We start from the raw sequence: 27,896 nt of genomic DNA, 5'->3' as shown, positions 1-27,896 counted from the left end.
CCTTTTCCCAAAAAAGCGCAGTGTAGTCATATCCCCGGTTTCTGATAAACAGAGGCTAGGGCCGCCATTCCTGTCCATTGATGGGCTTGTCCTCCTTGAATGTATCTAGCTCTTCTTTGACCCCTGCTATAATGGTCATGTGAATGTGAAAGAAAGCAAGTTGGCCAGCATGATGTTCAATGGCAGATGCAAAAGATTGGCAGACCTAACGAGTTAGTAGAGTGGGACTCAGTCCCTCTATTCTCACATAGAATTACAAGTTTTCCTTTCGGACGCTCCTTTCCGCACCTGCAGCATGATCCACAGGCTCACAAAAGCAAATCACATTGCACTCTTGAAATAGAATGCTAGGTGCCTCAGCCCTGCCCCTGCCATGCACCTTGTTAATTATCCCTTGGGTTAGTATTTGTTCTTCTATACCGATTTAAACCGTGTGCGTGTGTTAGTAACTGGTGGGGGCCAGAGCGGTGCACAGCCCAACAAACGCACATGATGTCAATGCTGGTGCACAAGACAAAACTCACTCCGCTCCCAGATGGGAAATCTTAGCGGGAACACTGCACCCAACCCCCCATATTCCCTCCCTGTGCCAGCCCCCAATATCATCCCTAGAGCCCCCCAGTGCTTTCCCCTGCCTTTGAGAGCCTCCCTCACCTAGCCCTGTGCTGCTGTGCCAGGCTGTGTGCGGCCCTCCCGCTACACAGCGAATTGCTCTTCCACATCTAGGAGGACACTGCCTCTGCCCAGTGCTGAGGGGGGGGCAGGACACGCCTCTCCCAACAGCCATGGGCAGTGTACCCCAAGCCCGGCCCCCAGAGCCCCCGCAGACCGGTGAGCGGGAACTGCTGCTTGTTACCATAAGAGGGAACTGCATACGAACATGGTGGGAGTGGTCCTAGCTCCTCCCACGTCGGGAGCTCTTGTCTAGAGACACAGACTCTGGAGCTGAGCCCTTTGGGGTCTTTTGCACTGGATACTTGTAGGGAGTTCTTCCACCAGAACAAAATACTTTGGAGGAGGGGGGCGTGGTGGGAAAGACACGTCACAGTCTGCAGTGCTGCCCAGACTGGCTGCTGGGTTTGGTTGGGTTGTACCAGGGAGCTGAGATTCATTCCTCAACCTGGGGCCATCCTTGGTGCTTGCCTAATGCATCCTGTGCTTTGTGCTGTGTGCAGAGGTTCGCTAGCGAATACATCACTGCAGAGTCACTGGGAGGAAAGTCCTCTGAGAAATCAAGCTGTAACTTGTCAGATGCACAAAGCAATCCGCACGGGGAAATCTTAGGGCTGAACTAGAGCGAATTGCTCCAGCAGGGATGGGAAGCAGACACTACACAAGGAAACTGTTCAGTGTTTCCATAGGCGTATGCCCAGACTTGTGCTGGCACAAGCAGAACTGAGCAGCAGGAGAATGTTTCTCCACCTAATTTGTTCAGCTTTTCAGTGTACCTGACTTTCTGGATAAGCCAATTGGACAAGGAGGAAGCTACCTTACCCCTTTTCTGTGTAATGGAGAGAGAAGCCAATCCACAAAGACTTGATGACTTGCTCAGTTATCTGTGCTGTGATGGGGGTTGTTCTTGGCAACGGATTTATTGAAATCTGCAAAGTCAGCACATCAGCACAGCTTGGGAAACCCACAAGCAAAGCAGCTAGCAGAGCTTGGCAAAGCACCTTAGCATTGCAAACTCAGCATACTGCGCGATTGTCCATGCTGCACGGCAAAGCACACGCAGCCAGTACTAGAGGGGGAATCCGGCGCGGTGTGAAAAAGCCAGCGTCGCATGCAGCATGGGCCATGTGGCACAGTGTGAACAGAGCACTCAGAGCAGCGAGGTGTAGGCAAAGCAGCAGCGTTTGGTACACAAAGAATTCCCAGTTGCAGACAACACCAATCTCCAAGCTGACAAGTCAGGAGCTACTTGCCCCCATTCTCCCAGTGAATAATGGAAATTTCACATGTCACAGGGGAAGCAGGGAGGGGAGAGATCTCAGGGCTGCCCCCAGGACTCAGGGAATTTGTGGAAGGCTAAAAGAGAAATTCTGGAATGCGAGAGGCTGTGCTCAGCACCAGTGGTTCTTCTCTTGGTCCATGTTTTATCAACTACCTGATTGTTCGGGATTCCTGTGGTTTCTTCCCGTGCCATGTCAGTCAAACTCACAATGGCTTCTCCTCAGCTTAGCACTGGGGGCCCAGTGCTTGTAATAAGGCATCACAATGGCCCCTTTGCCTGGGCAAATCCACCAAAGCAGGAGGAATCAGACCTGGAAAAGGGGTGGAATACAGCTAATGGGAAACTGCTCAAAATCCTCCCAAGCCTGCACTCCCCCCTCTTTTTCACTCCCTGCTGTGATCACTTCCACCTGGGGGGCGATGGGATGGCCCCTGGGGCCCTCGGGGAAAGTGCTTCTTGCCCCCAGAGGTAAATGACTGATTGTGGGCTCTTGCAGCAGCTTTGCTTCTTCAAAAACCCTGCCAGCCAGAAGCTTCCTGCACAATCTTCCACTACTACAACCACCGCAGATTGCCCTGGCTTCCCTCATAAGCAGAGACTAGAGAAGACAGCCTTGGTAGGTTCCGGTAACCACGACACGTGCCAAAGGTCTCAAGTTTGCTGGTCCTTCCTCTTCTTACCACTGTCACCTGAACCGCAGGCCAGCAGAGACACAGCGGGGCCTGAACGGCAAGCGTCCCCTGCAGCAGGAAGTCTGATTCCTTCTGGCCTGGTGCAGCTCCCATCCTCATGGGGTGGACCCGTCTGCCCAGAACTCATCAGGTGGCTCACAAGGGGGGAGGTCGGTGCTTGTGGAAGGCATTTTCTAGGAAGTTGGCCAGCATTTCACAGTCATCCTAGCAGAAAGGTTAAAGTGGGTTAGGCTTGCTGCAGCTGAGAGCACGTGCCACAGAACCCTGTCCTTGTCCACGCTCAGTTTGGCAGGTGACCTGTGTGCTATATGGGCCACATGCTCAGGAGACTGTCCAGGAACGAAGTATAAATGCACCATCTCACAAGTGCTCTGCAGATAAAGCTGTTTGCCAGAGGACCCTGAGGTAGCCTGGGGAGGGTCAGGATTTAGAATGAGGAAGTCTCCCAGACTTCACTTTCAATCTCTGAATCCCCAACTCATGGCTAAAACAACACCATCCCCCCCAAAGTGTGTCTGCTTCCCCCTAGCCATGGCTTCTGCAGGCTGCTCTGCGACTCCAAGCGTCTGCCGTCTCCTGACTCTGGACGGCTGACCTGGCAGGGCCCTCCCTGGGTCGGAAGAGGGCCGTGCTGTTTGGTGGTGTGGGAACTGGTTGCCTCTGGAGGTCACAAAGTCTCATCTGGGCTCTTTAATGTAGGCAGCTGTTCTGGTTTTGTACTCCAGAATCTTTCTAAATTTGGTCCCACTCACCAGAATGACATGGCTACAGTCACTGGAGCCAGGCTGGAGCACAGCAGGTAGACAAAAGGTGGCCCCATGGCAAAAAGAAAAGTGGGTTCATCATGCAACTATTAACGGGTCCTGTCTGACCCTGGCCGCAGCCATAAGAACAAGCTGCTCAGCTAGGAATATACATGAGTACCCGCCGCAGCTCCGGGCCCTTGTGCCCCCCAGGCTTAGGGAGTGGTGGAGAAGGAGAGGGCCCTGCCGGAAGCACCCGCAGCCTCGCAAGGCAAGGGGAGGAGCTCACCTCGTGGATGAATCCGTAGTGTACCAGCTCTGAGGCCAAGCCCTTGGAACTGTCAGCTGCAGAAACAGGGTTAACTGTGAGAATGGGAAATTCATGAAGGCCGGCGTTCCCTCCAGAGAGCACCTCTCCTGGCACACAGCCCAGCAGGAAGCTGCTGCCAATGCGCTTGGCTCTGGGAATATGCCCGGTGAGCACTGGCCCATGTGATTCTGGGGCAGACAGTGTGGAGGGGAGCCCCAAGGGCTGGGTGGAACGAGGCAAAGTGGCCGTCCCAGCAGGATGCTGCTTGGAGATGCTTGGCTCCTTTTGACTCAGAAACCTGGTGCCTGGAGATCCCTGGTCCCGTGGGGCTGGGTGGAGCTCCTGTCCTCCCCACGAGTTGGGCTTGAACCGGGCATGCTCTGAAGAGACCCACCCCAGGCTCTGCAGCTGAGCCAGGATGAATGGCCAGGAAACTGACACCTGACAAGGGCTGCTCGTCACCCTCCCGAGGTCTCTTCCCTTTCACGAAAGCTGCAGATGACGGCTGCTGTCTTGGGAGAACTCTCCTGCTTCCCCGGCGCTTCGCAGCTGGGCACCAGGCTGTGGTGAGGGGTGAAATTCTAACCCGGCAGCACGCACTTTCCAAGGGCTGCGAGCTCCGGACTGGGGATGTTCAGTGTCGGCTAATTACATCGTCGAGTGACCTCCTGAATTCCTATCGGTTAGTCGATGGTCCTCGGGGTGGGGCTGGCAGCCAGTGCGCTCCAGCCTCGCCTCCTGAGGATCCCTGCTGCTCCGTGCTGCTGCCTCTGTAGAAGAGGCAGAAGTGCCGGGTGCCAGGCAGGAGCAGATCCATGAGGGGAACCAGTTTAAAAACCAGCCTGTCGCTCCGTGCTCCTGCTTCTGATAAAGAGGCAGCAGCATAGGGTGGCAGCAGCCCCTCTCTAGGGTGGGTCTGGGCTCCCCAACCTGGTGTGAGCCGGAACTGAGCAGGGCTGCCTGCCCGCCCAGTGCCTAATCCCCTTCAATGCAGAGCCGCAGCAGGGGTAGGTCCCGGACCCATTTCAAACCAGAACTTCTGGCCAGCCTGCTAAAAAATGGGCAGGCGGGCGGGGAGGGATGCATGCAGTCGATAGCACTAACCTATACGCTTATGCTTATCGGTTAATCGACTGCTCTATCACATCCCTACGCCAGACACCCAGTGCTCTGGGGCCTCAGGTGGGCAGGACCCTGCATCTGAGTGGCAGGGATCAGTCTGCCTTTTCCAGCAGAGGGAGGAGAGTAACCAGGCTGCACACAGCCTGCAAGCTCTCTGGGGGAAGGCCTGTCTTCCTGAGACTCTGCGCACAGCGACCAGGCCAACAGCAGGCACGACACTCATCAGTAAACTTACTTGGCAGCAGGTCGTAACTTAACTGCCGGTGCAGCTTGTCCTCCAGGGTTAGCAAGAGCGTGAGCTGCAGCAGGAAGAGAGAGCCTATTAGAAAGAGCATCAGCTGCTCCTTAGCAGGCTAACAGGAATCTCACACCTGAACCTGCTGGGAGGAGCAGGTGGACTTGCTGCAAGAGATCATGGGTGGCTAGTCAGACCTGCCCTCTGAAGGGCCTGCCTGGAATGAACGTGCCCTTTCCTCCGTCACAGCTTGCCTGGCGCCCAGTGCAACCATCCGGATTCCCCTCCCCGCCCTCGCTCCAGGCTGCAGTGAGAGCCCTGGAGTTCCTCGCAGAGGACACCGAGCCCCAGTGTCGTCCTTCTGGCAATAGTACACGAGCCGCAGGTCAGAACCTCCTTGCCCACTAACGCCAGACCCTGCTTTTGGCTCCCTCTTTCTAAAGCAGAGCCACAGCCCACGGCTCTGTCCCTTTGGCACCACAGAATCCCCAAGAGACGGCCAGGGTTTCCAGCGGAGCAGGGGACTCAGCCCCGCCTTGTTCCAGGGCAGAACATAAGAGCGGCCATCCTGGGTCAGGCCAAAGGCCCATCCAGTCCCGTCTCCTGCCTGCCCACAGGGGCCAATGCCAGGTGCCCCAGAGGGAGTGACCAGAAGGAAATGGTCACGTGATCCCTCCCGTCGCCCATTTGCAGACAAACAGAGGCAGGGCCACCATTCCTACCCAGCCTGGCTAACAGCCATTGATGGACCCAATCTCCATGCATCTATCTAGCTCTTTTTTTGAACCCTGTTAAAGTCCTGGCCTTCCCCACATCCTCTGGCGAGGAGTTCCACAGGCTGACTGCACTGAGTGAAGAAAAACATGTCTGGGACTGACACACCTGGAGCTAAATGCAGGATCCCAGCTGGGGCCTCCCCAGGGCCCTGGGAAAGAGGGATTCTCCCTTGCAGATCCAGCATGGGAAGCCTCTGGACTGACAGACTCGGAGCCAGGTGCAGGATCCAGCGGCTTTCCCCTCCCCACTCCTGCATGCTCCCATTGGCCTTGGGGCTGCCATACCTCATGGCAGACTCAGTCTGATGTGCCTCTCCCAATCCCCCAATCTCTCCACATCCAACTTCCCAGGCACCGCCCTGTCCCCCGGCCCACTGGCGGGTCTGTTATTCCAAGCTCAGAGCTCTGCCCAGTTACAAGCAGAGCCGTCCCCTTCAGATGATTTGGGGCATGTGCTCCAGTCCCACGCTTTGGGGGACCCCGCCGTGGCCACCCCAACCGTCCTCATTGAGGGGGAAGCCTGGGGAATCCCCTGGGGGTACGGGAGCAGGGGCCACATTGGCTGGGTGTTTATTTGTGGAACTACAAAGCCAAGCGCACCCATTTGTTAGTGGGACATTTCGAAGAGTGGCTCCTCCCCCTCCCCAGACCCTGCCGCCCACCTGCCTTGCTAGCGCGGCGCCCGGCACAGGGCCCGATCCTGCCTCTGCCTGCCACTAGTAAGCGTCCTGGCAGCCATTGGTCAGGGAAAGGGCAGGACAGGCAGGCAGAGGGCTCTGGACTGGGCCGGTCACTTACGTGCCACTGGGCCTTCTCTTCATTCAGCTCCATGCTACACTGCATCTGCACCACCTAGGAGAGACCAGGCAGCATCGGCATGGGGGCAGCACAGGGCACGTTGGCTCTCCCAGATCCCTGGCCTCCCCTTCCGACTTGCACCCCACACCCACGGCCTGCTGGCCACCTAAAGCCGCCTCCCCTCCCCTCCCCGTAGGAACGGCCAGACCCAGCTAGGGCTGCGACCGTGGCCTTGAGAAGTCTGGGCTCTGTGCTGCGCATGGGGAGACAGAGCAGCCTGCCCTCCCCAAGAGGTGGGGACGGAGCCAGGGCTCACGCATACCCCCCCCCCCCCCCGCCCCGGTACAGAAGCAGCAGGGCAGGGTGGAAAGAGCCAGGGCTCACGCATACCCCCCCCGGCCCTCCCCAGTACAGAAGCAGCAGGGCAGGGTGGAAAGAGCCAGCCCCCCCCCCCCCGTACAGAAGCAGCAGGGCAGGGTGGAAAGAGCCAGCCCCCCCCCCCCGGTACAGAAGCAGCAGGGCAGGGTGGAAAGAGCCAGGGCTCACGCATACTCTCCCCCGGCCCCCACCCCCCGGTACAGAAGCAGCAGGGCAGGGTGGAAAGAGCCAGGGCTCACGCATACTCCCCCCCGGCCCCCCCCCCCGGTACAGAAGCAGCAGGGCAGGGTGGAAAGAGCCAGGGCTCACGCATACTCTCCCCCGCCCCCCCCCCCCCCCCCGGTACAGAAGCAGCAGGGCAGGGTGGAAAGAGCCAGCCCCCCCCCCCCCCCCGGTACAGAAGCAGCAGGGCAGGGTGGAAAGAGCCAGGGCTCACGCATACTCCCCCCCGGCCCCCCCCCCGGTACAGAAGCAGCAGGGCAGGGTGGAAAGAGCCAGCCCCCCCCCCCCCCCGGTACAGAAGCAGCAGGGCAGGGTGGAAAGAGCCAGCCCCCCCCCCCCCCGGTACAGAAGCAGCAGGGCAGGGTGGAAAGAGCCAGGGCTCACGCATACTCTCCCCCGCCCCCCCCCCCCCCCCCGGTACAGAAGCAGCAGGGCAGGGTGGAAAGAGCCAGGGCTCACGCATACTCCCCCCCGGCCCCCCCCCCCGGTACAGAAGCAGCAGGGCAGGGTGGAAAGAGCCAGCCCCCCCCCCCCCCCGGTACAGAAGCAGCAGGGCAGGGTGGAAAGAGCCAGCCCCCCCCCCCTCCCCCCGGTACAGAAGCAGCAGGGCAGGGTGGAAAGAGCCAGGGCTCACGCATACCCCCCCCACCCCTCTCCTAGGTACAGAAGCAGCAGGGCGGGGGGAACGGGAGCCAGTGGACAGAGCCAGGGCTCACGCATACCCCCTCCCCCCCCCCCCCCCCCGGTACAGAAGCAGCAGGGCAGGGTGGAAAGAGCCAGGGCTCACGCATACCCCCCCCGGCCCTCCCCAGTACAGAAGCAGCAGGGCAGGGTGGAAAGAGCCAGCCCCCCCCCCCCCCCGGTACAGAAGCAGCAGGGCAGGGTGGAAAGAGCCAGGGCTCACGCATACTCCCCCCCGGCCCCCACCCCCCGGTACAGAAGCAGCAGGGCAGGGTGGAAAGAGCCAGCCCCCCCCCCCCCCCCGGTACAGAAGCAGCAGGGCAGGGTGGAAAGAGCCAGGGCTCACGCATACTCTCCCCCGGCCCCCCACCCCCGGTACAGAAGCAGCAGGGCAGGGTGGAAAGAGCCAGGCCCCCCCCCCCCCGGTACAGAAGCAGCAGGGCAGGGTGGAAAGAGCCAGCCCCCCCCTCCCCCGGTACAGAAGCAGCAGGGCAGGGTGGAAAGAGCCAGGGCTCACGCATACTCCCCCCCGGCCCCCCCCTCCGGTACAGAAGCAGCAGGGCAGGGTGGAAAGAGCCAGGGCTCACGCATACTCCCCCCCGGCCACCACCCCCCCCCCGGTACAGAAGCAGCAGGGCAGGGTGGAAAGAGCCAGGGCTCACGCATACTCCCCCCCGGCCACCCCCCCCCCCCGGTACAGAAGCAGCAGGGCAGGGTGGAAAGAGCCAGGGCTCACGCATACCCTCCCCCCCCACCCCCGGTACAGAAGCAGCAGGGCGGGGGGAACGGGAGCCAGTGGACAGAGCCAGGGCTCACGCATACCCCCTCCCCCCCCCCGGTACAGAAGCAGCAGGGCAGGGTGGAAAGAGCCAGGGCTCACGCATACCCCCCCACCCCTCTCCTCGGTACAGAAGCAGCAGGGCTGGGGGAATGGGAGCCAGGGCTCACGCATACCCCCCCGCCCCTCTCCTCCGTACAGAAGCAGCTGGGCGGGGGGAATGGGAGCCAGGGCTCACGCATACCCCCCCTGCCCCTCTCCTCGGTACAGAAGCAGCAGGGCGGGGGGAATGGGAGCCAGGGCTCACACATACCCCCCCCCCCCCCGCCCCTCTCCTCGGTACAGAAGCAGCAGGGCGGGGGGAATGGGAGCCAGGGCCCCCCCCTTCCCCCCCCCCCCCCGCCCCTCTCCTCGGTACAGAAGCAGCAGGGCGGGGGGAATGGGAACCAGGGCTCACGCATACCCCCCCGCCCCTCTCCTCGGTACAGAAGCAGCAGGGCTGGGGGAATGGGAGCCAGGGCTCACGCATACCCCCCCCCAGCCCCTCTCCTCGGTACAGAAGCAGCAGGGCGGGGGGAATGGGAGCCAGGGCTCACGCATACCCCCCCCCCCTCTCCTCGGTACAGAAGCAGCAGGGCTGGGGGAATGGGAGCCAGGGCTCACGCATACCCCCCCCCCGCCCCTCTCCTCGGTACAGAAGCAGCAGGGCGGGGGGAATGGGAGCCAGGGCTCACGCATACCCCCCCCCCTCTCCTCGGTACAGAAGCAGCAGGGCTGGGGGAATGGGAGCCAGGGCTCACGCATACCCCCCCACCCCTCTCCTCGGTACAGAAGCAGCAGGGCGGGGGGAATGGGAGCCAGGGCTCACGCATACCCCCCCCCCGCCCCTCTCCTCGGTACAGAAGCAGCAGGGCAGGGTGGAAAGAGCCAGGGCTCACGCATACCCCCCCCCCGCCCCTCTCCTCGGTACAGAAGCAGCAGGGCAGGGTGGAAAGAGCCAGGGCTCACGCATACCCCCCCCCCCGCCCCTCTCCTCGGTACAGAAGCAGCAGGGCGGGGGGAATGGGAGCCAGGGCTCACGCATACCCCCCCCCCCCGCCCCTCTCCTCGGTACAGAAGCAGCAGGGCGGGGGGAATGGGAGCCAGGGCTCACGCATCCCCCCCCCGCCCCTCTCCTCGGTACAGAAGCAGCAGGGCGGGGGGAATGGGAGCCAGGGCTCACACATACTCCCCCCCCCCCCGCCCCTCTCCTCAGTACAGAAGCAGCAGGGCGGGGGGAATGGGAGCCAGGGCTCACGCATACCCCCTCCCCCCCCCCGGTACAGAAGCAGCAGGGCAGGGTGGAAAGAGCCAGGGCTCACGCATACCCCCCCACCCCTCTCCTCGGTACAGAAGCAGCAGGGCTGGGGGAATGGGAGCCAGGGCTCACGCATACCCCCCCGCCCCTCTCCTCCGTACAGAAGCAGCTGGGCGGGGGGAATGGGAGCCAGGGCTCACGCATACCCCCCCTGCCCCTCTCCTCGGTACAGAAGCAGCAGGGCGGGGGGAATGGGAGCCAGGGCTCACACATACCCCCCCCCCCCCCGCCCCTCTCCTCGGTACAGAAGCAGCAGGGCGGGGGGAATGGGAGCCAGGGCCCCCCCCTTCCCCCCCCCCCCCCGCCCCTCTCCTCGGTACAGAAGCAGCAGGGCGGGGGGAATGGGAACCAGGGCTCACGCATACCCCCCCGCCCCTCTCCTCGGTACAGAAGCAGCAGGGCTGGGGGAATGGGAGCCAGGGCTCACGCATACCCCCCCCCAGCCCCTCTCCTCGGTACAGAAGCAGCAGGGCGGGGGGAATGGGAGCCAGGGCTCACGCATACCCCCCCCCCCTCTCCTCGGTACAGAAGCAGCAGGGCTGGGGGAATGGGAGCCAGGGCTCACGCATACCCCCCCCCCGCCCCTCTCCTCGGTACAGAAGCAGCAGGGCGGGGGGAATGGGAGCCAGGGCTCACGCATACCCCCCCCCCTCTCCTCGGTACAGAAGCAGCAGGGCTGGGGGAATGGGAGCCAGGGCTCACGCATACCCCCCCACCCCTCTCCTCGGTACAGAAGCAGCAGGGCGGGGGGAATGGGAGCCAGGGCTCACGCATACCCCCCCCCGCCCCTCTCCTCGGTACAGAAGCAGCAGGGCAGGGTGGAAAGAGCCAGGGCTCACGCATACCCCCCCCCCGCCCCTCTCCTCGGTACAGAAGCAGCAGGGCAGGGTGGAAAGAGCCAGGGCTCACGCATACCCCCCCCCCCGCCCCTCTCCTCGGTACAGAAGCAGCAGGGCGGGGGGAATGGGAGCCAGGGCTCACGCATACCCCCCCCCCCGCCCCTCTCCTCGGTACAGAAGCAGCAGGGCGGGGGGAATGGGAGCCAGGGCTCACGCATCCCCCCCCCGCCCCTCTCCTCGGTACAGAAGCAGCAGGGCGGGGGGAATGGGAGCCAGGGCTCACACATACTCCCCCCCCCCCGCCCCTCTCCTCAGTACAGAAGCAGCAGGGCGGGGGGAATGGGAGCCAGGGCTCACGCATACCCCCCCCTGCCCCTCTCCTCGGTACAGAAGCAGCAGGGCGGGGGGAATGGGAGCCAGGGCTCACGCATACCCCCCCCCCCGCCCCTCTCCTCAGTACAGAAGCAGCAGGGCGGGGGGAATGGGAGCCAGGGCTCACGCATACCCCCCCCTGCCCCTCTCCTCGGTACAGAAGCAGCAGGGCGGGGGGAATGGGAGCCAGGGCTCACGCATACCCCCCCCCCCGCCCCTCTCCTCGGTACAGAAGCAGCAGGGCTGGGGGAATGGGAGCCAGGGCTCACACATACCCCCCCCCCCCGCCCCTCTCCTCGGTACAGAAGCAGCAGGGCGGGGGGAATGGGAGCCAGGGCTCACGCATCCCCCCCCCCGCCCCTCTCCTCGGTACAGAAGCAGCAGGGCGGGGGGAATGGGAGCCAGGGCTCACGCATACCCCCCCCCCCCCGCCCCTCTCCTCGGTACAGAAGCAGCAGGGCGGGGGGAATGGGAGCCAGGGCTCACGCATACCCCCCCCCCGCCCCTCTCCTCGGTACAGAAGCAGCAGGGCGGGGGGAATGGGAGCCAGGGCTCACGCATACCCCCCCCCCCGCCCCTCTCCTCGGTACAGAAGCAGCAGGGCGGGGGGAATGGGAGCCAGGGCTCACGCATACCCCCCCCCCCGCCCCTCTCCTCGGTACAGAAGCAGCAGGGCGGGGGGAATGGGAGCCAGGGCTCACGCATACCCCCCCCCCCGCCCCTCTCCTCGGTACAGAAGCAGCAGGGCTGGGGGAATGGGAGCCAGGGCTCACGCATACCCCCCCCCCGCCCCTCTCCTCGGTACAGAAGCAGCAGGGCGGGGGGAATGGGAGCCAGTGATTGTGGGGAAGCAGCTTAAAGGCCAGCTCCTCTCACCCCCGTGTAAACGTGCATCTGCAGGAAATCCGCGCACCATGGTCACTTGAATAACCGCACTTCAACACCCCTGAGGGCCTGCCACTGCCAGAGGCTGCGCTAGCTGACTGAGGGGAACATGCAGGAACGCCGAGTAGGGGACAGCTATGGAGTAACCTGCCCTCGGCCCGCCCCAAGAAAATCCCGCCTAACCCCATTTGGAAGCACGGGCGGTTTCAGCCCTTCCCAAGCCGTGGGTTACGTTTCAATGACACCTGCCGCTGTTCCTGGCCTTGTCCGCGCTTTTCGGATCCTGCCCCGCTCTTGGCCTGGCCGATGCCTGGTGAACGCCAGTGTGTATTCTGAGCCCCTCCATCATGGCCCTCTCTGGCCTGCCAGTAGTCTCCTCAGACCCAGGCATCCCCGTGCCCTGGCTCTGAGCCCCCTCAGCGCCTGCTGGCCTTGTCAGAGCTGGGGTGCCCCACGTGGGGCGCGGGGTCCCATCTGTTTACGACATTGCTTCTGCTCTCTGACGCCAGCCTCTGACAAGGCCTCCCTCCCCAGCACCCACCGCTTGTAGCCCGCCTGTCTCCAACAATGCCTAAGGCCCTTCAGCTGTCCCCTCATCCCACCTCCGCCTGCCTCGGGAGCGCCCTGCCCCCATTCTCCCGGTGTCGGAGACCCTCGGATGCGCCTGGCGCCATGGCTGAGAGTCGGCGCGGGAATACTGGGGCTGGGGGACCAGGTGGCTTTGCTGGGATCTCCCGGGGGCGGAGCTTTCATACCCCTCGGCAGCAGTTCTACTGACCTAACGTAGGCCAGGCCCACACGGTGCCGGAGTCCATGGCTGCCGGGCCTGCCTCCTTGTCCAGAGGCTCTGCACCAGGCTCGGGGAATCGCTCTCTGCTTCGGCCACAGTTGCTGCGACCGCAAGACCAGCCGTGTTGGCCAGGCCAAAGGCCGGGCCTGGTTTGCTGCCCATGCTGCCTGTGGGGCACAATAACCCGGGGTGGAACGCAGCTACCTGCGTCACGCTGGGCAACCAGCAGCCCGAGGGCCACGCGTGGCCCACTGGGGTTCTGTGCGTGGCCTGGGAGACATTTTGCTTCCCGCTGCCCATGCGCAGGGGTGTGATTCCACTGGCTCCCGGCCGTGCCGGGGTTTTCCAGGCAGGATTACTAAAGCGACACGCACATGAAGTGAGGTGCGGGCTGACTGCACAAGGCATCGCCTGGGCAAACCGGCGCTCCCTCTGGATCCCTCTGGATGGCGCTGCTACGGGTCCATCCCACAAAGGCTGGGGACGCAGGCACCACAGCCCTGTCCCAGGACACCGTCTGGGTTACGACACTCTCACAGCGCAGTGTAGCGAAGGAGGGTTGCTCATGAGCGCCCGTCTCCGACTTAGATTGGCAGCGCTTTGGAGAGGACCCGACTCTCTGCTCTGGGCTTGTCACAGGGGCCCTGAGGCCATGCGGCTGGCCTGGGTCTGTGCGGCACCTAGCGCCTCTCACGGGCTCGGAGGCCATGCGCCTGGCCTGGCTCTATGCGGCACCTAGCGCCTCTCACGGGCTCAGAGGCCATGCGCCTGGCCTGGGTCTGTGCAGCACCTAGCGCCGCTCACGGGCTCAGAGGCCGAGCGCCTGGCCTGGGCCTGTGCAGCACCTAGCGCTGCTCACGGGCTCAGAGTCCATGTGCCTGGCCTGGGTCTGTGCAGCACCTAGCGCCGCTCACGGGCTCAGAGTCCATGTGCCTGGCCTGGGTCTGTGCAGCACCTAGCGCCGCTCACGGGCTCAGAGGCCGAGCGCCTGGCCTGGGTCTGTGCAGCACCTAGCGCTGCTCACGGGCTCAGAGTCCATGTGCCTGGCCTGGGTCTGTGCAGCACCTAGCGCCGCTCACGGGCTCAGAGGCCATGCGCCTGGCCTGGGTCTGTGCAGCACCTAGCGCCGCTCACGGGCTCAGAGGCCATGCGCCTGGCCTGGGTCTGTGCAGCACCTAGCGCCGCTCACGGGCTCAGAGGCCATGCACCTGGCCTAGGTCTGTGCAGCACCTAGCGCCGCTCACGGGCTCAGAGGCCGAGCGCCTGGCCTGGGCCTGTGCAGCACCTAGCGCTGCTCACGGGCTCAGAGTCCATGTGCCTGGCCTGGGTCTGTGCAGCACCTAGCGCCGCTCACGGGCTCAGAGTCCATGTGCCTGGCCTGGGTCTGTGCAGCACCTAGCGCTGCTCACGGGCTCAGAGTCCATGTGCCTGGCCTGGGTCTGTGCAGCACCTAGCGCCGCTCACGGGCTCAGAGGCCATGCGCCTGGCCTGGGTCTGTGCAGCACCTAGCGCCGCTCACGGGCTCAGAGGCCATGCGCCTGGCCTGGGTCTGTGCAGCACCTAGCGCCGCTCACGGGCTCAGAGGCCATGCACCTGGCCTGGGTCTGTGCAGCACCTAGCGCCTCTCACGGGCTCAGAGGCCATGCGCCTGGCCTGGGTCTGTGCAGCACCTAGCGCTGCTCACGGGCTAAGAGTCCATGTGCCTGGCCTGGGTCTGTGCAGCACCTAGCGCTGCTCACGGGCTCAGAGGCCAAGTGCCTGGCCTGGGTCTGTGCAGCACCTAGCGCCGCTCACGGGCTCAGAGGCCGAGCGGCTGGCCTGGGTCTGTGCAGCACCTAGCGCTGCTCACGGGCTCGGAGGCCGAGTGCCTGGCCTGGGTCTGTGCAGCACCTAGCGCTGCTCACGGGCTCGGAGGCCGAGCGCCTGGCCTGGGTCTGTGCAGCACCTAGCGCTGCTCACGAGCTCAGAGGCCGAGCGCCTGGCCTGGGTCTGTGCAGCACCTAGCGCTGCTCACGGGCTCGGAGGCCGAGCGGCTGGCCTGGGTCTGTGCAGCACCTAGCGCTGCTCACGGGCTCGGAGGCCGAGTGCCTGGCCTGGGTCTGTGCAGCACCTAGCGCTGCTCACGGGCTCGGAGGCCGAGCGGCTGGCCTGGGTCTGTGCAGCACCTAGCGCTGCTCACGGGCTCGGAGGCCGAGCGGCTGGCCTGGGTCTGTGCGGCACCTAGCGCTGCTCACGAGCTCAGAGGCCGAGCGCCTGGCCTGGGTCTGTGCAGCACCTAGCGCTGCTCTCGGGCTCGGAGGCCGAGCGGCTGGCCTGGGTCTGTGCGGCACCTAGCGCTGCTCACGGGCTCGGAGGCCGAGCGCCTGGCCTGGGTCTGTGCGGCACCTAGCGCTGCTCACGGGCTCGGAGGCCGAGCGGCTGGCCTGGGTCTGTGCGGCACCTAGCGCTGCTCACGGGCTCGGAGGCCGAGCGGCTGGCCTGGGTCTGTGCAGCACCTAGCGCTGCTCACGGGCTCGGAGGCCGAGCGCCTGGCCTGGGTCTGTGCAGCACCTAGCGCTGCTCACGGGCTCAGAGGCCAAGTGCATGGCCTGGGTCTGTGCAGCACCTAGCGCTGCTCACGGGCTCAGAGGCCAAGTGCCTGGCCTGGGTCTGTGCAGCACCTAGCGCTGCTCACGGGCTCAGAGGCCAAGTGCATGGCCTGGGTCTGTGCAGCACCTAGCGCTGCTCACGGGCTCAGAGGCCGAGCGCCTGGCCTGGGCCTGTGCGGCACCTAGCGCTGCTCTCGGGCTCGGAGGCCAAGCGCCTGGCCTGGGTCTGTGCAGCACCTAGCGCTGCTCACGGGCTCCGAGGCCATGCGCCTGGCCTGGGTCTGTGCGGCACCTAGCGCTGCTCTCGGGCTCGGAGGCCGAGCGGCTGGCCTGGGTCTGTGCAGCACCTAGCGCAGCTCTCGGGCTCAGAGGCCGAGCGCCTGGCCTGGGTCTGTGCAGCACCTAGCGCTGCTCTCGGGCTCGGAGGCCGAGCGGCTGGCCTGGGTCTGTGCAGCACCTAGCGCTGCTCACGGGCTCGGAGGCCGAGTGCCTGGCCTGGGTCTGTGCGGCACCTAGCGCTGCTCACGGGCTCGGAGGCCGAGCGGCTGGCCTGGGTCTGTGCAGCACCTAGCGCTGCTCACGGGCTCGGAGGCCGAGCGCCTGGCCTGGGTCTGTGCAGCACCTAGCGCTGCTCTCGGGCTCAGAGGCCGAGCGGCTGGCCTGGGTCTGTGCAGCACCTAGCGCTGCTCACGGGCTCGGAGGCCGAGCGCCTGGCCTGGGTCTGTGCGGCACCTAGCGCTGCTCACGGGCTCGGAGGCCGAGCGCCTGGCCTGGGTCTGTGCGGCACCTAGCGCTGCTCACGGGCTCGGAGGCCGAGTGCCTGGCCTGGGTCTGTGCGGCACCTAGCGCTGCTCACGGGCTCGGAGGCCGAGCGCCTGGCCTGGGTCTGTGCGGCACCTAGCGCTGCTCTCGGGCTCGGAGGCCGAGCGGCTGGCCTGGGCCTGTGCGGCACCTAGCGCTGCTCTCGGGCTCGGAGGCCGAGTGCCTGGCCTGGGTCTGTGCGGCACCTAGCGCTGCTCACGGGCTCGGAGGCCGAGCGCCTGGCCTGGGTCTGTGCGGCCCCTAGCGCTGCTCACGGGCTCGGAGGCCGAGCGCCTGGCCTGGGTCTGTGCGGCCCCTAGTGCTGCTCACGGGCTCGGAGGCCGAGCGCCTGGCCTGGGTCTGTGCAGCACCTAGCGCTGCTCTCGGGCTCGGAGGCCGAGCGCCTGGCCTGGGTCTGTGCAGCACCTAGCGCTGCTCACGGGCTCGGAGGCCGAGCGCCTGGCCTGGGTCTGTGCGGCCCCTAGCGCTGCTCACGGGCTCGGAGGCCGAGCGCCTGGCCTGGGTCTGTGCAGCACCTAGCGCTGCTCACGGGCTCAGAGGCCATGCGCCTGGCCTGGGTCTGTGCGGCCCCTAGTGCTGCTCACGGGCTCGGAGGCCGAGCGGCTGGCCTGGGTCTGTGCAGCACCTAGCGCTGCTCTCGGGCTCGGAGGCCGAGCGGCTGGCCTGGGTCTGTGCAGCACCTAGCGCTGCTCTCGGGCTCAGAGGCCGAGCGGCTGGCCTGGGTCTGTGCAGCACCTAGCGCTGCTCATGGGCTCGGAGGCCAAGTGCCTGGCCTGGGTCTGTGCGGCACCTAGCGCCGCTCACGGGCTCAGAGGCCAAGTGCCTGGCCTGGGTCTGTGCAGCACCTAGCGCTGCTCACGGGCTCGGAGGCCGAGCGCCTGGCCTGGGTCTGTGCAGCACCTAGCGCTGCTCACGGGCTCAGAGGCCAAGTGCATGGCCTGGGTCTGTGCAGCACCTAGCGCTGCTCACGGGCTCAGAGGCCGAGCGCCTGGCCTGGGCCTGTGCGGCACCTAGTGCTGCTCACGGGCTCGGAGGCCAAGCGCCTGGCCTGGGTCTGTGCAGCACCTAGCGCTGCTCTCGGGCTCGGAGGCCAAGCGCCTGGCCTGGGTCTGTGCAGCACCTAGCGCTGCTCACGGGCTCCGAGGCCATGCGCCTGGCCTGGGTCTGTGCGGCACCTAGCGCTGCTCTCGGGCTCGGAGGCCGAGCGGCTGGCCTGGGTCTGTGCAGCACCTAGCGCAGCTCTCGGGCTCAGAGGCCGAGCGCCTGGCCTGGGTCTGTGCAGCACCTAGCGCTGCTCTCGGGCTCGGAGGCCATGCGCCTGGCCTGGGTCTGTGCAGCACCTAGCGCTGCTCTCGGGCTCGGAGGCCATGCGCCTGGCCTGGGTCTGTGCGGCACCTAGCGCTGCTCTCGGGCTCGGAGGCCGAGCGCCTGGCCTGGGTCTGTGCAGCACCTAGCGCTGCTCACGGGCTCCGAGGCCATGCGCCTGGCCTGGGTCTGTGCAGCACCTAGCGCTGCTCACGGGCTCCGAGGCCAAGCGCCTGGCCTGGGTCTGTGCAGCACCTAGCGCTGCTCACGGGCTCCGAGGCCAAGCGCCTGGCCTGGGTCTGTGCGGCACCTAGCGCTGCTCACGGGCTCCGAGGCCATGCGCCTGGCCTGGGTCTGTGCGGCACCTAGCGCTGCTCTCGGGCTCGGAGGCCGAGCGGCTGGCCTGGGTCTGTGCAGCACCTAGCGCAGCTCTCGGGCTCAGAGGCCGAGCGCCTGGCCTGGGTCTGTGCAGCACCTAGCGCTGCTCTCGGGCTCGGAGGCCGAGCGGCTGGCCTGGGTCTGTGCAGCACCTAGCGCTGCTCACGGGCTCGGAGGCCGAGTGCCTGGCCTGGGTCTGTGCGGCACCTAGCGCTGCTCACGGGCTCGGAGGCCGAGCGGCTGGCCTGGGTCTGTGCAGCACCTAGCGCTGCTCTCGGGCTCGGAGGCCATGCGCCTGGCCTGGGTCTGTGCAGCACCTAGCGCTGCTCTCGGGCTCGGAGGCCAAGTGCCTGGCCTGGGTCTGTGCGGCACCTAGCGCTGCTCACGGGCTCGGAGGCCGAGCGCCTGGCCTGGGTCTGTGCAGCACCTAGCGCTGCTCACGGGCTCAGAGGCCAAGCGCCTGGCCTGGGTCTGTGCGGCACCTAGCGCTGCTCTCGGGCTCGGAGGCCGAGCGGCTGGCCTGGGTCTGTGCAGCACCTAGCGCTGCTCACGAGCTCAGAGGCCAAGCGCCTGGCCTGGGTCTGTGCAGCACCTAGCGCTGCTCACGGGCTCCGAGGCCAAGCGCCTGGCCTGGGTCTGTGCGGCACCTAGCGCTGCTCACGGGCTCCGAGGCCAAGCGCCTGGCCTGGGTCTGTGCAGCACCTAGCGCTGCTCACGGGCTCCGAGGCCAAGCGCCTGGCCTGGGTCTGTGCGGCACCTAGCGCTGCTCACGGGCTCCGAGGCCATGCGCCTGGCCTGGGTCTGTGCGGCACCTAGCGCTGCTCTCGGGCTCGGAGGCCGAGCGGCTGGCCTGGGTCTGTGCAGCACCTAGCGCAGCTCTCGGGCTCAGAGGCCGAGCGCCTGGCCTGGGTCTGTGCAGCACCTAGCGCTGCTCTCGGGCTCGGAGGCCGAGCGGCTGGCCTGGGTCTGTGCAGCACCTAGCGCTGCTCACGGGCTCGGAGGCCGAGTGCCTGGCCTGGGTCTGTGCGGCACCTAGCGCTGCTCACGGGCTCAGAGGCCGAGCGCCTGGCCTGGGTCTGTGCGGCACCTAGCGCTGCTCACGGGCTCGGAGGCCGAGCGGCTGGCCTGGGTCTGTGCAGCACCTAGCGCTGCTCACGGGCTCGGAGGCCGAGCGCCTGGCCTGGGTCTGTGCGGCACCTAGCGCTGCTCACGGGCTCGGAGGCCGAGCGCCTGGCCTGGGTCTGTGCGGCACCTAGCGCAGCTCTCGGGCTCAGAGGCCGAGCGGCTGGCCTGGGTCTGTGCAGCACCTAGCGCTGCTCACGGGCTCAGAGGCCGAGTGCCTGGCCTGGGTCTGTGCAGCACCTAGCGCTGCTCACGAGCTCAGAGGCCGAGCGCCTGGCCTGGGTCTGTGCAGCACCTAGCGCAGCTCTCGGGCTCAGAGGCCGAGCGGCTGGCCTGGGTCTGTGCAGCACCTAGCGCTGCTCACGGGCTCGGAGGCCGAGCGGCTGGCCTGGGTCTGTGCAGCACCTAGCGCTGCTCACGGGCTCGGAGGCCAAGCGCCTGGCCTGGGTCTGTGCGGCACCTAGCGCTGCTCACGGGCTCGGAGGCCGAGCGCCTGGCCTGGGTCTGTGCGGCACCTAGCGCTGCTCTCGGGCTCGGAGGCCGAGCGGCTGGCCTGGGTCTGTGCGGCCCCTAGCGCTGCTCACGGGCTCGGAGGCCGAGCGCCTGGCCTGGGTCTGTGCGGCCCCTAGTGCTGCTCACGGGCTCGGAGGCCGAGCGCCTGGCCTGGGTCTGTGCGGCACCTAGCGCTGCTCACGGGCTCGGAGGCCGAGCGCCTGGCCTGGGTCTGTGCAGCACCTAGTGCTGCTCACGGGCTCGGAGGCCGAGCGGCTGGCCTGGGTCTGTGCAGCACCTAGCGCTGCTCACGGGCTCGGAGGCCGAGTGCCTGGCCTGGGTCTGTGCAGCACCTAGCGCTGCTCACGGGCTCGGAGGCCGAGTGCCTGGCCTGGGTCTGTGCAGCACCTAGCGCTGCTCACGGGCTCGGAGGCCGAGCGCCTGGCCTGGGTCTGTGCAGCACCTAGCGCTGCTCACGGGCTCGGAGGCCGAGTGCCTGGCCTGGGTCTGTGCAGCACCTAGCGCTGCTCACGGGCTCGGAGGCCGAGCGCCTGGCCTGGGTCTGTGCAGCACCTAGCGCTGCTCACGGGCTCGGAGGCCGAGCGCCTGGCCTGGGTCTGTGCGGCCCCTAGCGCTGCTCACGGGCTCGGAGGCCGAGCGGCTGGCCTGGGTCTGTGCAGCACCTAGCGCTGCTCTCGGGCTCGGAGGCCGAGCGGCTGGCCTGGGTCTGTGCAGCACCTAGCGCTGCTCTCGGGCTCGGAGGCCGAGTGCCTGGCCTGGGTCTGTGCGGCACCTAGCGCTGCTCTCGGGCTCGGAGGCCGAGCGGCTGGCCTGGGTCTGTGCAGCACCTAGCGCTGCTCTCGGGCTCGGAGGCCGAGTGCCTGGCCTGGGTCTGTGCAGCACCTAGCGCTGCTCTCGGGCTCGGAGGCCATGCGCCTGGCCTGGGTCTGTGCAGCACCTAGCGCTGCTCTCGGGCTCGGAGGCCATGCGCCTGGCCTGGGTCTGTGCGGCACCTAGCGCTGCTCTCGGGCTCGGAGGCCGAGCGGCTGGCCTGGGTCTGTGCAGCACCTAGCGCTGCTCTCGGGCTCGGAGGCCGAGTGCCTGGCCTGGGTCTGTGCAGCACCTAGCGCTGCTCTCGGGCTCGGAGGCCGAGTGCCTGGCCTGGGTCTGTGCAGCACCTAGCGCTGCTCTCGGGCTCGGAGGCCGAGCGGCTGGCCTGGGTCTGTGCGGCCCCTAGCGCTGCTCTCGGGCTCGGAGGCCAAGCGCCTGGCCTGGGTCTGTGCAGCACCTAGCGCTGCTCACGGGCTCGGAGGCCGAGCGCCTGGCCTGGGTCTGTGCAGCACCTAGCGCTGCTCTCGGGCTCGGAGGCCGAGCGCCTGGCCTGGGTCTGTGCGGCACCTAGCGCTGCTCACGGGCTCGGAGGCCGAGCGCCTGGCCTGGGTCTGTGCAGCACCTAGCGCTGCTCTCGGGCTCGGAGGCCGAGCGCCTGGCCTGGGTCTGTGCAGCACCTAGCGCTGCTCACGGGCTCGGAGGCCGAGCGCCTGGCCTGGGTCTGTGCGGCACCTAGCGCTGCTCACGGGCTCGGAGGCCAAGCGCCTGGCCTGGGTCTGTGCGGCACCTAGCGCTGCTCACGGGCTCGGAGGCCGAGCGCCTGGCCTGGGTCTGTGCGGCACCTAGCGCTGCTCACGGGCTCGGAGGCCAAGCGCCTGGCCTGGGTCTGTGCGGCACCTAGCGCTGCTCACGGGCTCGGAGGCCGAGCGCCTGGCCTGGGTCTGTGCAGCACCTAGCGCTGCTCACGGGCTCGGAGGCCAAGCGCCTGGCCTGGGTCTGTGCGGCACCTAGCGCTGCTCACGGGCTCGGAGGCCGAGCGCCTGGCCTGGGTCTGTGCAGCACCTAGCGCTGCTCACGGGCTCGGAGGCCGAGCGCCTGGCCTGGGTCTGTGCAGCACCTAGCGCTGCTCACGGGCTCGGAGGCCGAGCGCCTGGCCTGGGTCTGTGCGGCCCCTAGTGCTGCTCACGGGCTCAGAGGCCGAGCGGCTGGCCTGGGTCTGTGCAGCACCTAGCGCTGCTCTCGGGCTCGGAGGCCGAGCGCCTGGCCTGGGTCTGTGCGGCCCCTAGCGCTGCTCACGGGCTCAGAGGCCGAGTGCCTGGCCTGGGTCTGTGCAGCACCTAGCGCTGCTCACGGGCTCGGAGGCCGAGCGCCTGGCCTGGGTCTGTGCGGCCCCTAGTGCTGCTCACGGGCTCGGAGGCCGAGCGGCTGGCCTGGGTCTGTGCGGCCCCTAGTGCTGCTCACGGGCTCGGAGGCCGAGCGCCTGGCCTGGGTCTGTGCGGCCCCTAGTGCTGCTCACGGGCTCGGAGGCCGAGCGGCTTTCATTCACAAAGCCTCTCTCTGGCTTCTTGTTTCAATCCCCTTCTCTGGTGTCCCTCCGCCAATGCCGCCTTTGCTGCCACCACTTGCCTTCATTTGGGGCATCTGACAGCCCAGCCCAGCTTGCCCCCTCTTATTTCACAGCCCAGAGACGGGCCAGCTCCCTGGGTCATTTGAGACCCGATGCCAGCAGTCTGCAGAGCTGGTCTGAAAGCATTTCCCACACGCCACCAGACTCACTCCTGCTGTGCACCGGAGAGGCTGCTCACAACTCTGCCAAGCCCCATCATCCTCCTCCTAACCCCGTCGTAGCGCTCCCACCCCTCACACGCTGAGCTCTGGCCAGGCAGCTGGTGTGCGGCGCCCTCGGCTTTCCACCCTCCCTGGGACAGTCTCACTCTGCGCCGCCTCTGGCCGGCAGACCAGCTGCTGCTGGCTCCAGTCTCGCACTGGGACTGGCACTGCACGGCCGCCACTGCCTGTTCCGTGTTTCTGCAGCACCCAGTGCACCAGAGTCCTGGCCCAGAGCCACCATGGTGCAGAGGCAGGTGCAACAAAGCGACCGTCTAGCCATGTAGCCAGTCATGCTTGTCCCACTCTGCTCCCTTGAGCTGTTGGCTCTGCCCACTTGGCAAGACTTCCCTTTAAGCAGAGCTAGCGCAGCTCTCCCTCTCTGTGCAGCCGCCGGTCCATCGGGGGCCTGTAACGTTGGGATCGGTCAATCCCCACCTCCCAGCATGCCCTGGGTGCTAGTGCTGCCCATGAACTACTGGGAAATGCACCAGAGACCTGCCCCAGTCCGGCTGCTCGGATGGCCAAGACTGGGAGCAAAGGGCGTTAGCGTGATCCCAAGTGTGGGCACTGACGACCTCTCAGGCGCCCGCGGGCAACCTCTCAGCTGGGAGGGAGTCCACGGAGCAAGAGCACAGCAGCGAGGGGCAATCAGCCTCGCCCTCACCTTCCTTGTCTCCACATCAAAGGGCTCTGGGGTGGGGGTCTTGGCTTTCTGGGGGTCCTCCTGAGGCTGAGAGAGTGCACGCGGCAGCAGCTGTGGCCTGGTGGCAGCGAAGTTCATCAGCGGGTAGATCCCATTCCTGCCCCAGAGACAGAGGTGAGGCAGAGCCCAGTAAGCAAGGGGCGAGGGGAGGGTCGTGGTCCGGGGCGGTTTGCTCTGCAGGAGGAAGAGAAGCGGGGCCCTGCTGGGGGGACAGGACAGCAGGGCCCCCGCTCTCCCCTCTGCAGACAGGGAGCCCGGAGGATCGGGGCCGTGGCCAGAGCAGCCGCCAGCTCAGGGTGGACGTAGGGAGGGGGACTGACCCGGACCCCTCAGCAGAAGGGAAATGCTTCTGCAAGAGCTTCCCCGCAGGGCTTGTGACACCCCAGGCAGCCCCGGCATTTTCTGCATACCACAGCCAGGGCTGAACCAAGCCAGCCAGCCAGCCATTGGTGCCTGCACTAGACGCCGGAGCTCAGGGCTCTGGAGCTGATGGGCCAAGGCCCTGTCTGTCCTCGCCTCCCTGCCACACGTAGGCGCTCCCGGATGGGCCTGGCTGAGGGGTGGCTGGGGCACCTAGCCCTGCTCACCTGACGTCCTCCAGGAACTTGTCGAGCTCCAGGAAGCAGACCTCGGAGTACCTGGAGGAGCAAGGAGAGGGGAGAGGTTATGGAAGGCGAGACAGAGGCCTGGGGGAGAGGTGGCAGGTGACACCAGGAGCACAAACCACCTTTGCTGGGCGTGGAGGTTGCAGGTTTCCTGCCCATCCACACTCCCTGGAGGGGCTGCCCCAAGAACCCCCTACCCAGGGGCCCCACCTCCACTGCTGGGCAGGCTGCCCCTCTCGCCGGATCTCCGCCATCACCATGTTCAGGTCCAGCCCCTTCGTCTTCTCCTCCACCACGTTCTCCGGCATCAGGTCTAGTGCACAGCCAAGAGAAGAACCTGTCAGCTGGGAGCGCGGCACAAGCTCTCCCCACAGGCGGGGCCGGAAACTCCCCTTCCCAAAGGGCCCCCGGAGCCTCCGCCGCGCCCTCGGCTGTACTGGGCAGGGCTCCGGCTCAACGCAGGCGAGTGCCCGGCCTGTGGCTGACCCCCCCGCACTGGCTGTGGATGAAGCAGTGGGGAGCTGCACGGGGGCAGGGAGCCCGGCTCAGCCCCCCCCCCACTCACACTGGTTGTTGATGAAGCAGTGGGGAGCTGCACGGGGGCAGGGAGCCCGGCTCAGCCCCCCCCCCCCCGGTTGTGGATGAAGCAGTGGGGAGCTGCACGGGGGCAGGGAGCCCGGCTCAGCCCCCCCCCCCACTCACACTGGTTGTTGATGAAGCAGTGGGGAGCTGCACGGGGGCAGGGAGCCCGGCTCAGCCCCCCCCCCCCCCCCGGTTGTGGATGAAGCAGTGGGGAGCTGCACGGGGGCAGGGAGCCCGGCTCAGCCCCCCCCCACTCACACTGGTTGTTGATGAAGCAGTGGGGAGCTGCACGGGGGCAGGGAGCCCGGCTCAGCCCCCCCCCACTCACACTGGTTGTTGATGAAGCAGTGGGGAGCTGCACGGGGGCAGGGAGCCCGGCTCAGCCCCCCCCCCCCACTCTCACTGGTTGTGGATGAAGCAGTGGGGAGCTGCACAGGGGCAGGGAGCCCGGCTCAGCCCCCCCCCCCCCACTCACACTAGTTGTGGATGAAGCAGTGGGGAGCTGCACGGGGGCAGGGAGCCCGACTCAGCCCCCCCCCACTCACACTGGTTGTGGATGAAGCAGTGGGGAGCTGCACGGGGGCAGGGAGCCCGGCTCAGCCCCCCCCACTCACACTGGTTGTGGATGAAGCAGTGGGGAGCTGCACGGAGGCAGGGAGCCCGGCTCAGCCCCCCCCCCCCACTGGTTGTTGATGAAGCAGTGGGGAGCTGCATGGAGGCAGGGAGCCCGGCTCAGCCCCCCCCCCACTCACACTGGTTGTGGATGAAGCAGTGGGGAGCTGCACGGGGGCAGGGAGCCTGGCTCAGCCCCCCCCCACTCACACTGGTTGTTGATGAAGCAGTGGGGAGCTGCACGGGGGCAGGGAGCCCGGCTCAGCCCCCCCCCCCTCACACTGGTTGTTGATGAAGCAGTGGGGAGTTGCATGGAGGCAGGGAGCCCGGCTCAGCCCCCCCCCCACTCACACTGGTTGTGGATGAAGCAGTGGGGAGCTGCACGGGGGCAGGGAGCCCGGCTCAGCCCCCCCCCCCCCACACTGGTTGTTGATGAAGCAGTGGGGAGTTGCACGGGGGCAGGGAGCCCGGCTCAGCCCCCCCCCCCCACACTGGTTGTTGATGAAGCAGTGGGGAGCTGCACGGAGGCAGGGAGCCCGGCTCAGCCCCCCCCCCCCACTCACACTGGTTGTTGATGAAGCAGTGGGGAGCTGCACGGGGGCAGGGAGCCCGGCTCAGCCCCCCCCCCCACTCACACTGGTTGTTGATGAAGCAGTGGGGAGCTGCACGGGGGCAGGGAGCCCGGCTCAGCCCCCCCCCACTCACACTGGTTGTTGATGAAGCAGTGGGGAGCTGCACGGGGGCAGGGAGCCCGGCTCAGCCCCCCCCCCACTCACACTGGTTGTTGATGAAGCAGTGGGGAGCTGCACGGGGGCAGGGAGCCCGACTCAGCCCCCCCCCACTCACACTGGTTGTGGATGAAGCAGTGGGGAGCTGCACGGGGGCAGGGAGCCCGGCTCAGCCCCCCCCACTCACACTGGTTGTTGATGAAGCAGTGGGGAGCTGCACGGGGGCAGGGAGCCCGGCTCAGCCCCCCCCCCACTCACACTGGTTGTTGATGAAGCAGTGGGGAGCTGCACGGGGGCAGGGAGCCCGGCTCAGCCCCCCCCCCACTCACACTGGTTGTTGATGAAGCAGTGGGGAGCTGCACGGGGACAGGGAGCCCGGCTCAGCCCCCCCCCACTCACACTGGTTGTGGATGAAGCAGTGGGGAGCTGCACGGAGGCAGGGAGCCCGGCTCAGCCCCCCCCCCCCCCACTCACACTGGTTGTGGATGAAGCAGTGGGGAGCTGCACGGAGGCAGGGAGCCCGGCTCAGCCCCCCCCCACTCACACTGGTTGTTGATGAAGCAGTGGGGAGCTGCACGGAGGCAGGGAGCCCGGCTCAGCCCCCCCCCCACTCACACTGGTTGTTGATGAAGCAGTGGGGAGCTGCACGGAGGCAGGGAGCCCGGCTCAGCCCCCCCCCCACTCACACTGGTTGTTGATGAAGCAGTGGGGAGCTGCACGGGGACAGGGAGCCCGGCTCAGCCCCCCCCCACTCACACTGGTTGTGGATGAAGCAGTGGGGAGCTGCACGGAGGCAGGGAGCCCGGCTCAGCCCCCCCCCCCACTCACACTGGTTGTGGATGAAGCAGTGGGGAGCTGCACGGAGGCAGGGAGCCCGGCTCAGCCCCCCCCCACTCACACTGGTTGTTGATGAAGCAGTGGGGAGCTGCACGGAGGCAGGGAGCCCGGCTCAGCCCCCCCCCCACTCACACTGGTTGTTGATGAAGCAGTGGGGAGCTGCACGGAGGCAGGGAGCCCGGCTCAGCCCCCCCCCACTCACACTGGTTGTTGATGAAGCAGTGGGGAGCTGCACGGGGACAGGGAGCCCGGCTCAGCCCCCCCCCACTCACACTGGTTGTGGATGAAGCAGTGGGGAGCTGCACGGAGGCAGGGAGCCCGGCTCAGCCCCCCCCCACTCACACTGGTTGTTGATGAAGCAGTGGGGAGCTGCACGGAGGCAGGGAGCCCGGCTCAGCCCCCCCCCACTCACACTGGTTGTTGATGAAGCAGTGGGGAGCTGCACGGGGGCAGGGAGCCCGGCTCAGCCCCCCCCCCCACTCACACTGGTTGTGGATGAAGCAGTGGGGAGCTGCACGGGGGCAGGGAGCCCGGCTCAGCCCCCCCCCCCCACTCACACTGGTTGTGGATGAAGCAGTGGGGAGCTGCACGGGGGCAGGGAGCCCGGCTCAGCCCCCCCCCCCCCACTCACACTGGTTGTGGATGAAGCAGTGGGGAGCTGCACGGGGGCAGGGAGCCCGGCTCAGCCCCCCCCCCCCCCACTCACACTGGTTGTTGATGAAGCAGTGGGGAGCTGCACGGGGGCAGGGAGCCCGGCTCAGCCCCCCCCCCCCCCCACTCACACTGGTTGTTGATGAAGCAGTGAGGAGCTGCACGGAGGCAGGGAGCCCGGCTCAGCCCCCCCCCCCCACTCACACTGGTTGTTGATGAAGCAGTGGGGAGCTGCACGGGGGCAGGGAGCCCGGCTCAGTCCCCCCCCACTCACACTGGTTGTTGATGAAGCAGTGGGGAGCTGCACGGGGGCAGGGAGCCCGGCTCAGCCCCCCCCCCCACTCACACTGGTTGTTGATGAAGCAGTGGGGAGCTGCACGGGGGCAGGGAGCCCGGCTCAGCCCCCCCCCCCCCACTCACACTGGTTGTGGATGAAGCAGTGGGGAGCTGCACGGGGGCAGGGAGCCCGGCTCAGCCCCCCCCCCCCACTCACACTGGTTGTGGATGAAGCAGTGGGGAGCTGCACGGGGGCAGGGAGCCCGGCTCAGCCCCCCCCCCCCCACTCACACTGGTTGTTGATGAAGCAGTGGGGAGCTGCACGAAGGCAGGGAGCCCGGCTCAGCCCCCCCCCCCCCCCACTCACACTGGTTGTGGATGAAGCAGTGGGGAGCTGCACGAAGGCAGGGAGCCCGGCTCAGCCCCCCCCCCCCCCCCACTCACACTGGTTGTTGATGAAGCAGTGGGGAGCTGCACGGGGGCAGGGAGCCCGGCTCAGCCCCCCCCCACTCACACTGGTTGTTGATGAAGCAGTGGGGAGCTGCACTGGGGCAGGGAGCCCGGCTCAGCCCCCCCCCCCCACTCACACTGGTTGTTGATGA

The 27,896-nt window shown here is 66.6% G+C and overlaps 1 protein-coding gene across 2 annotated transcripts in view; it reads right to left on the bottom strand.

Annotated features, from left to right (window-relative positions):
* Window positions 1-1,552: 1,552 nt before the first annotated feature.
* NRBP2 (nuclear receptor binding protein 2) overlaps window positions 1,553-27,896 on the bottom strand; it is a 68,227-nt gene continuing 41,883 nt past the window's right edge. For both annotated transcript variants that reach the window (XM_075919842.1, XM_075919843.1), the window contains exons 10-16: window positions 23,819-23,921; window positions 23,591-23,641; window positions 22,965-23,100; window positions 6,631-6,684; window positions 5,057-5,120; window positions 3,679-3,734; window positions 1,553-2,850 (exon numbers count right to left, since the gene is read on the bottom strand). In XM_075919842.1, coding sequence (XP_075775957.1) covers window positions 2,782-2,850; window positions 3,679-3,734; window positions 5,057-5,120; window positions 6,631-6,684; window positions 22,965-23,100; window positions 23,591-23,641; window positions 23,819-23,921 — 533 coding nt within the window. In that variant the 3' untranslated portion in view covers window positions 1,553-2,781. The remainder of the gene's footprint in view (window positions 2,851-3,678; window positions 3,735-5,056; window positions 5,121-6,630; window positions 6,685-22,964; window positions 23,101-23,590; window positions 23,642-23,818; window positions 23,922-27,896) is intronic.

Source organism: Pelodiscus sinensis, chromosome 2 (genome assembly GCF_049634645.1).
Source record: "Pelodiscus sinensis isolate JC-2024 chromosome 2, ASM4963464v1, whole genome shotgun sequence".
NCBI lineage: Eukaryota > Metazoa > Chordata > Testudines > Trionychidae > Pelodiscus > Pelodiscus sinensis.
The sequence above is the reverse complement of the archived record's forward strand: the minus strand, read 5'-3'. Positions and strand labels throughout refer to the sequence as shown.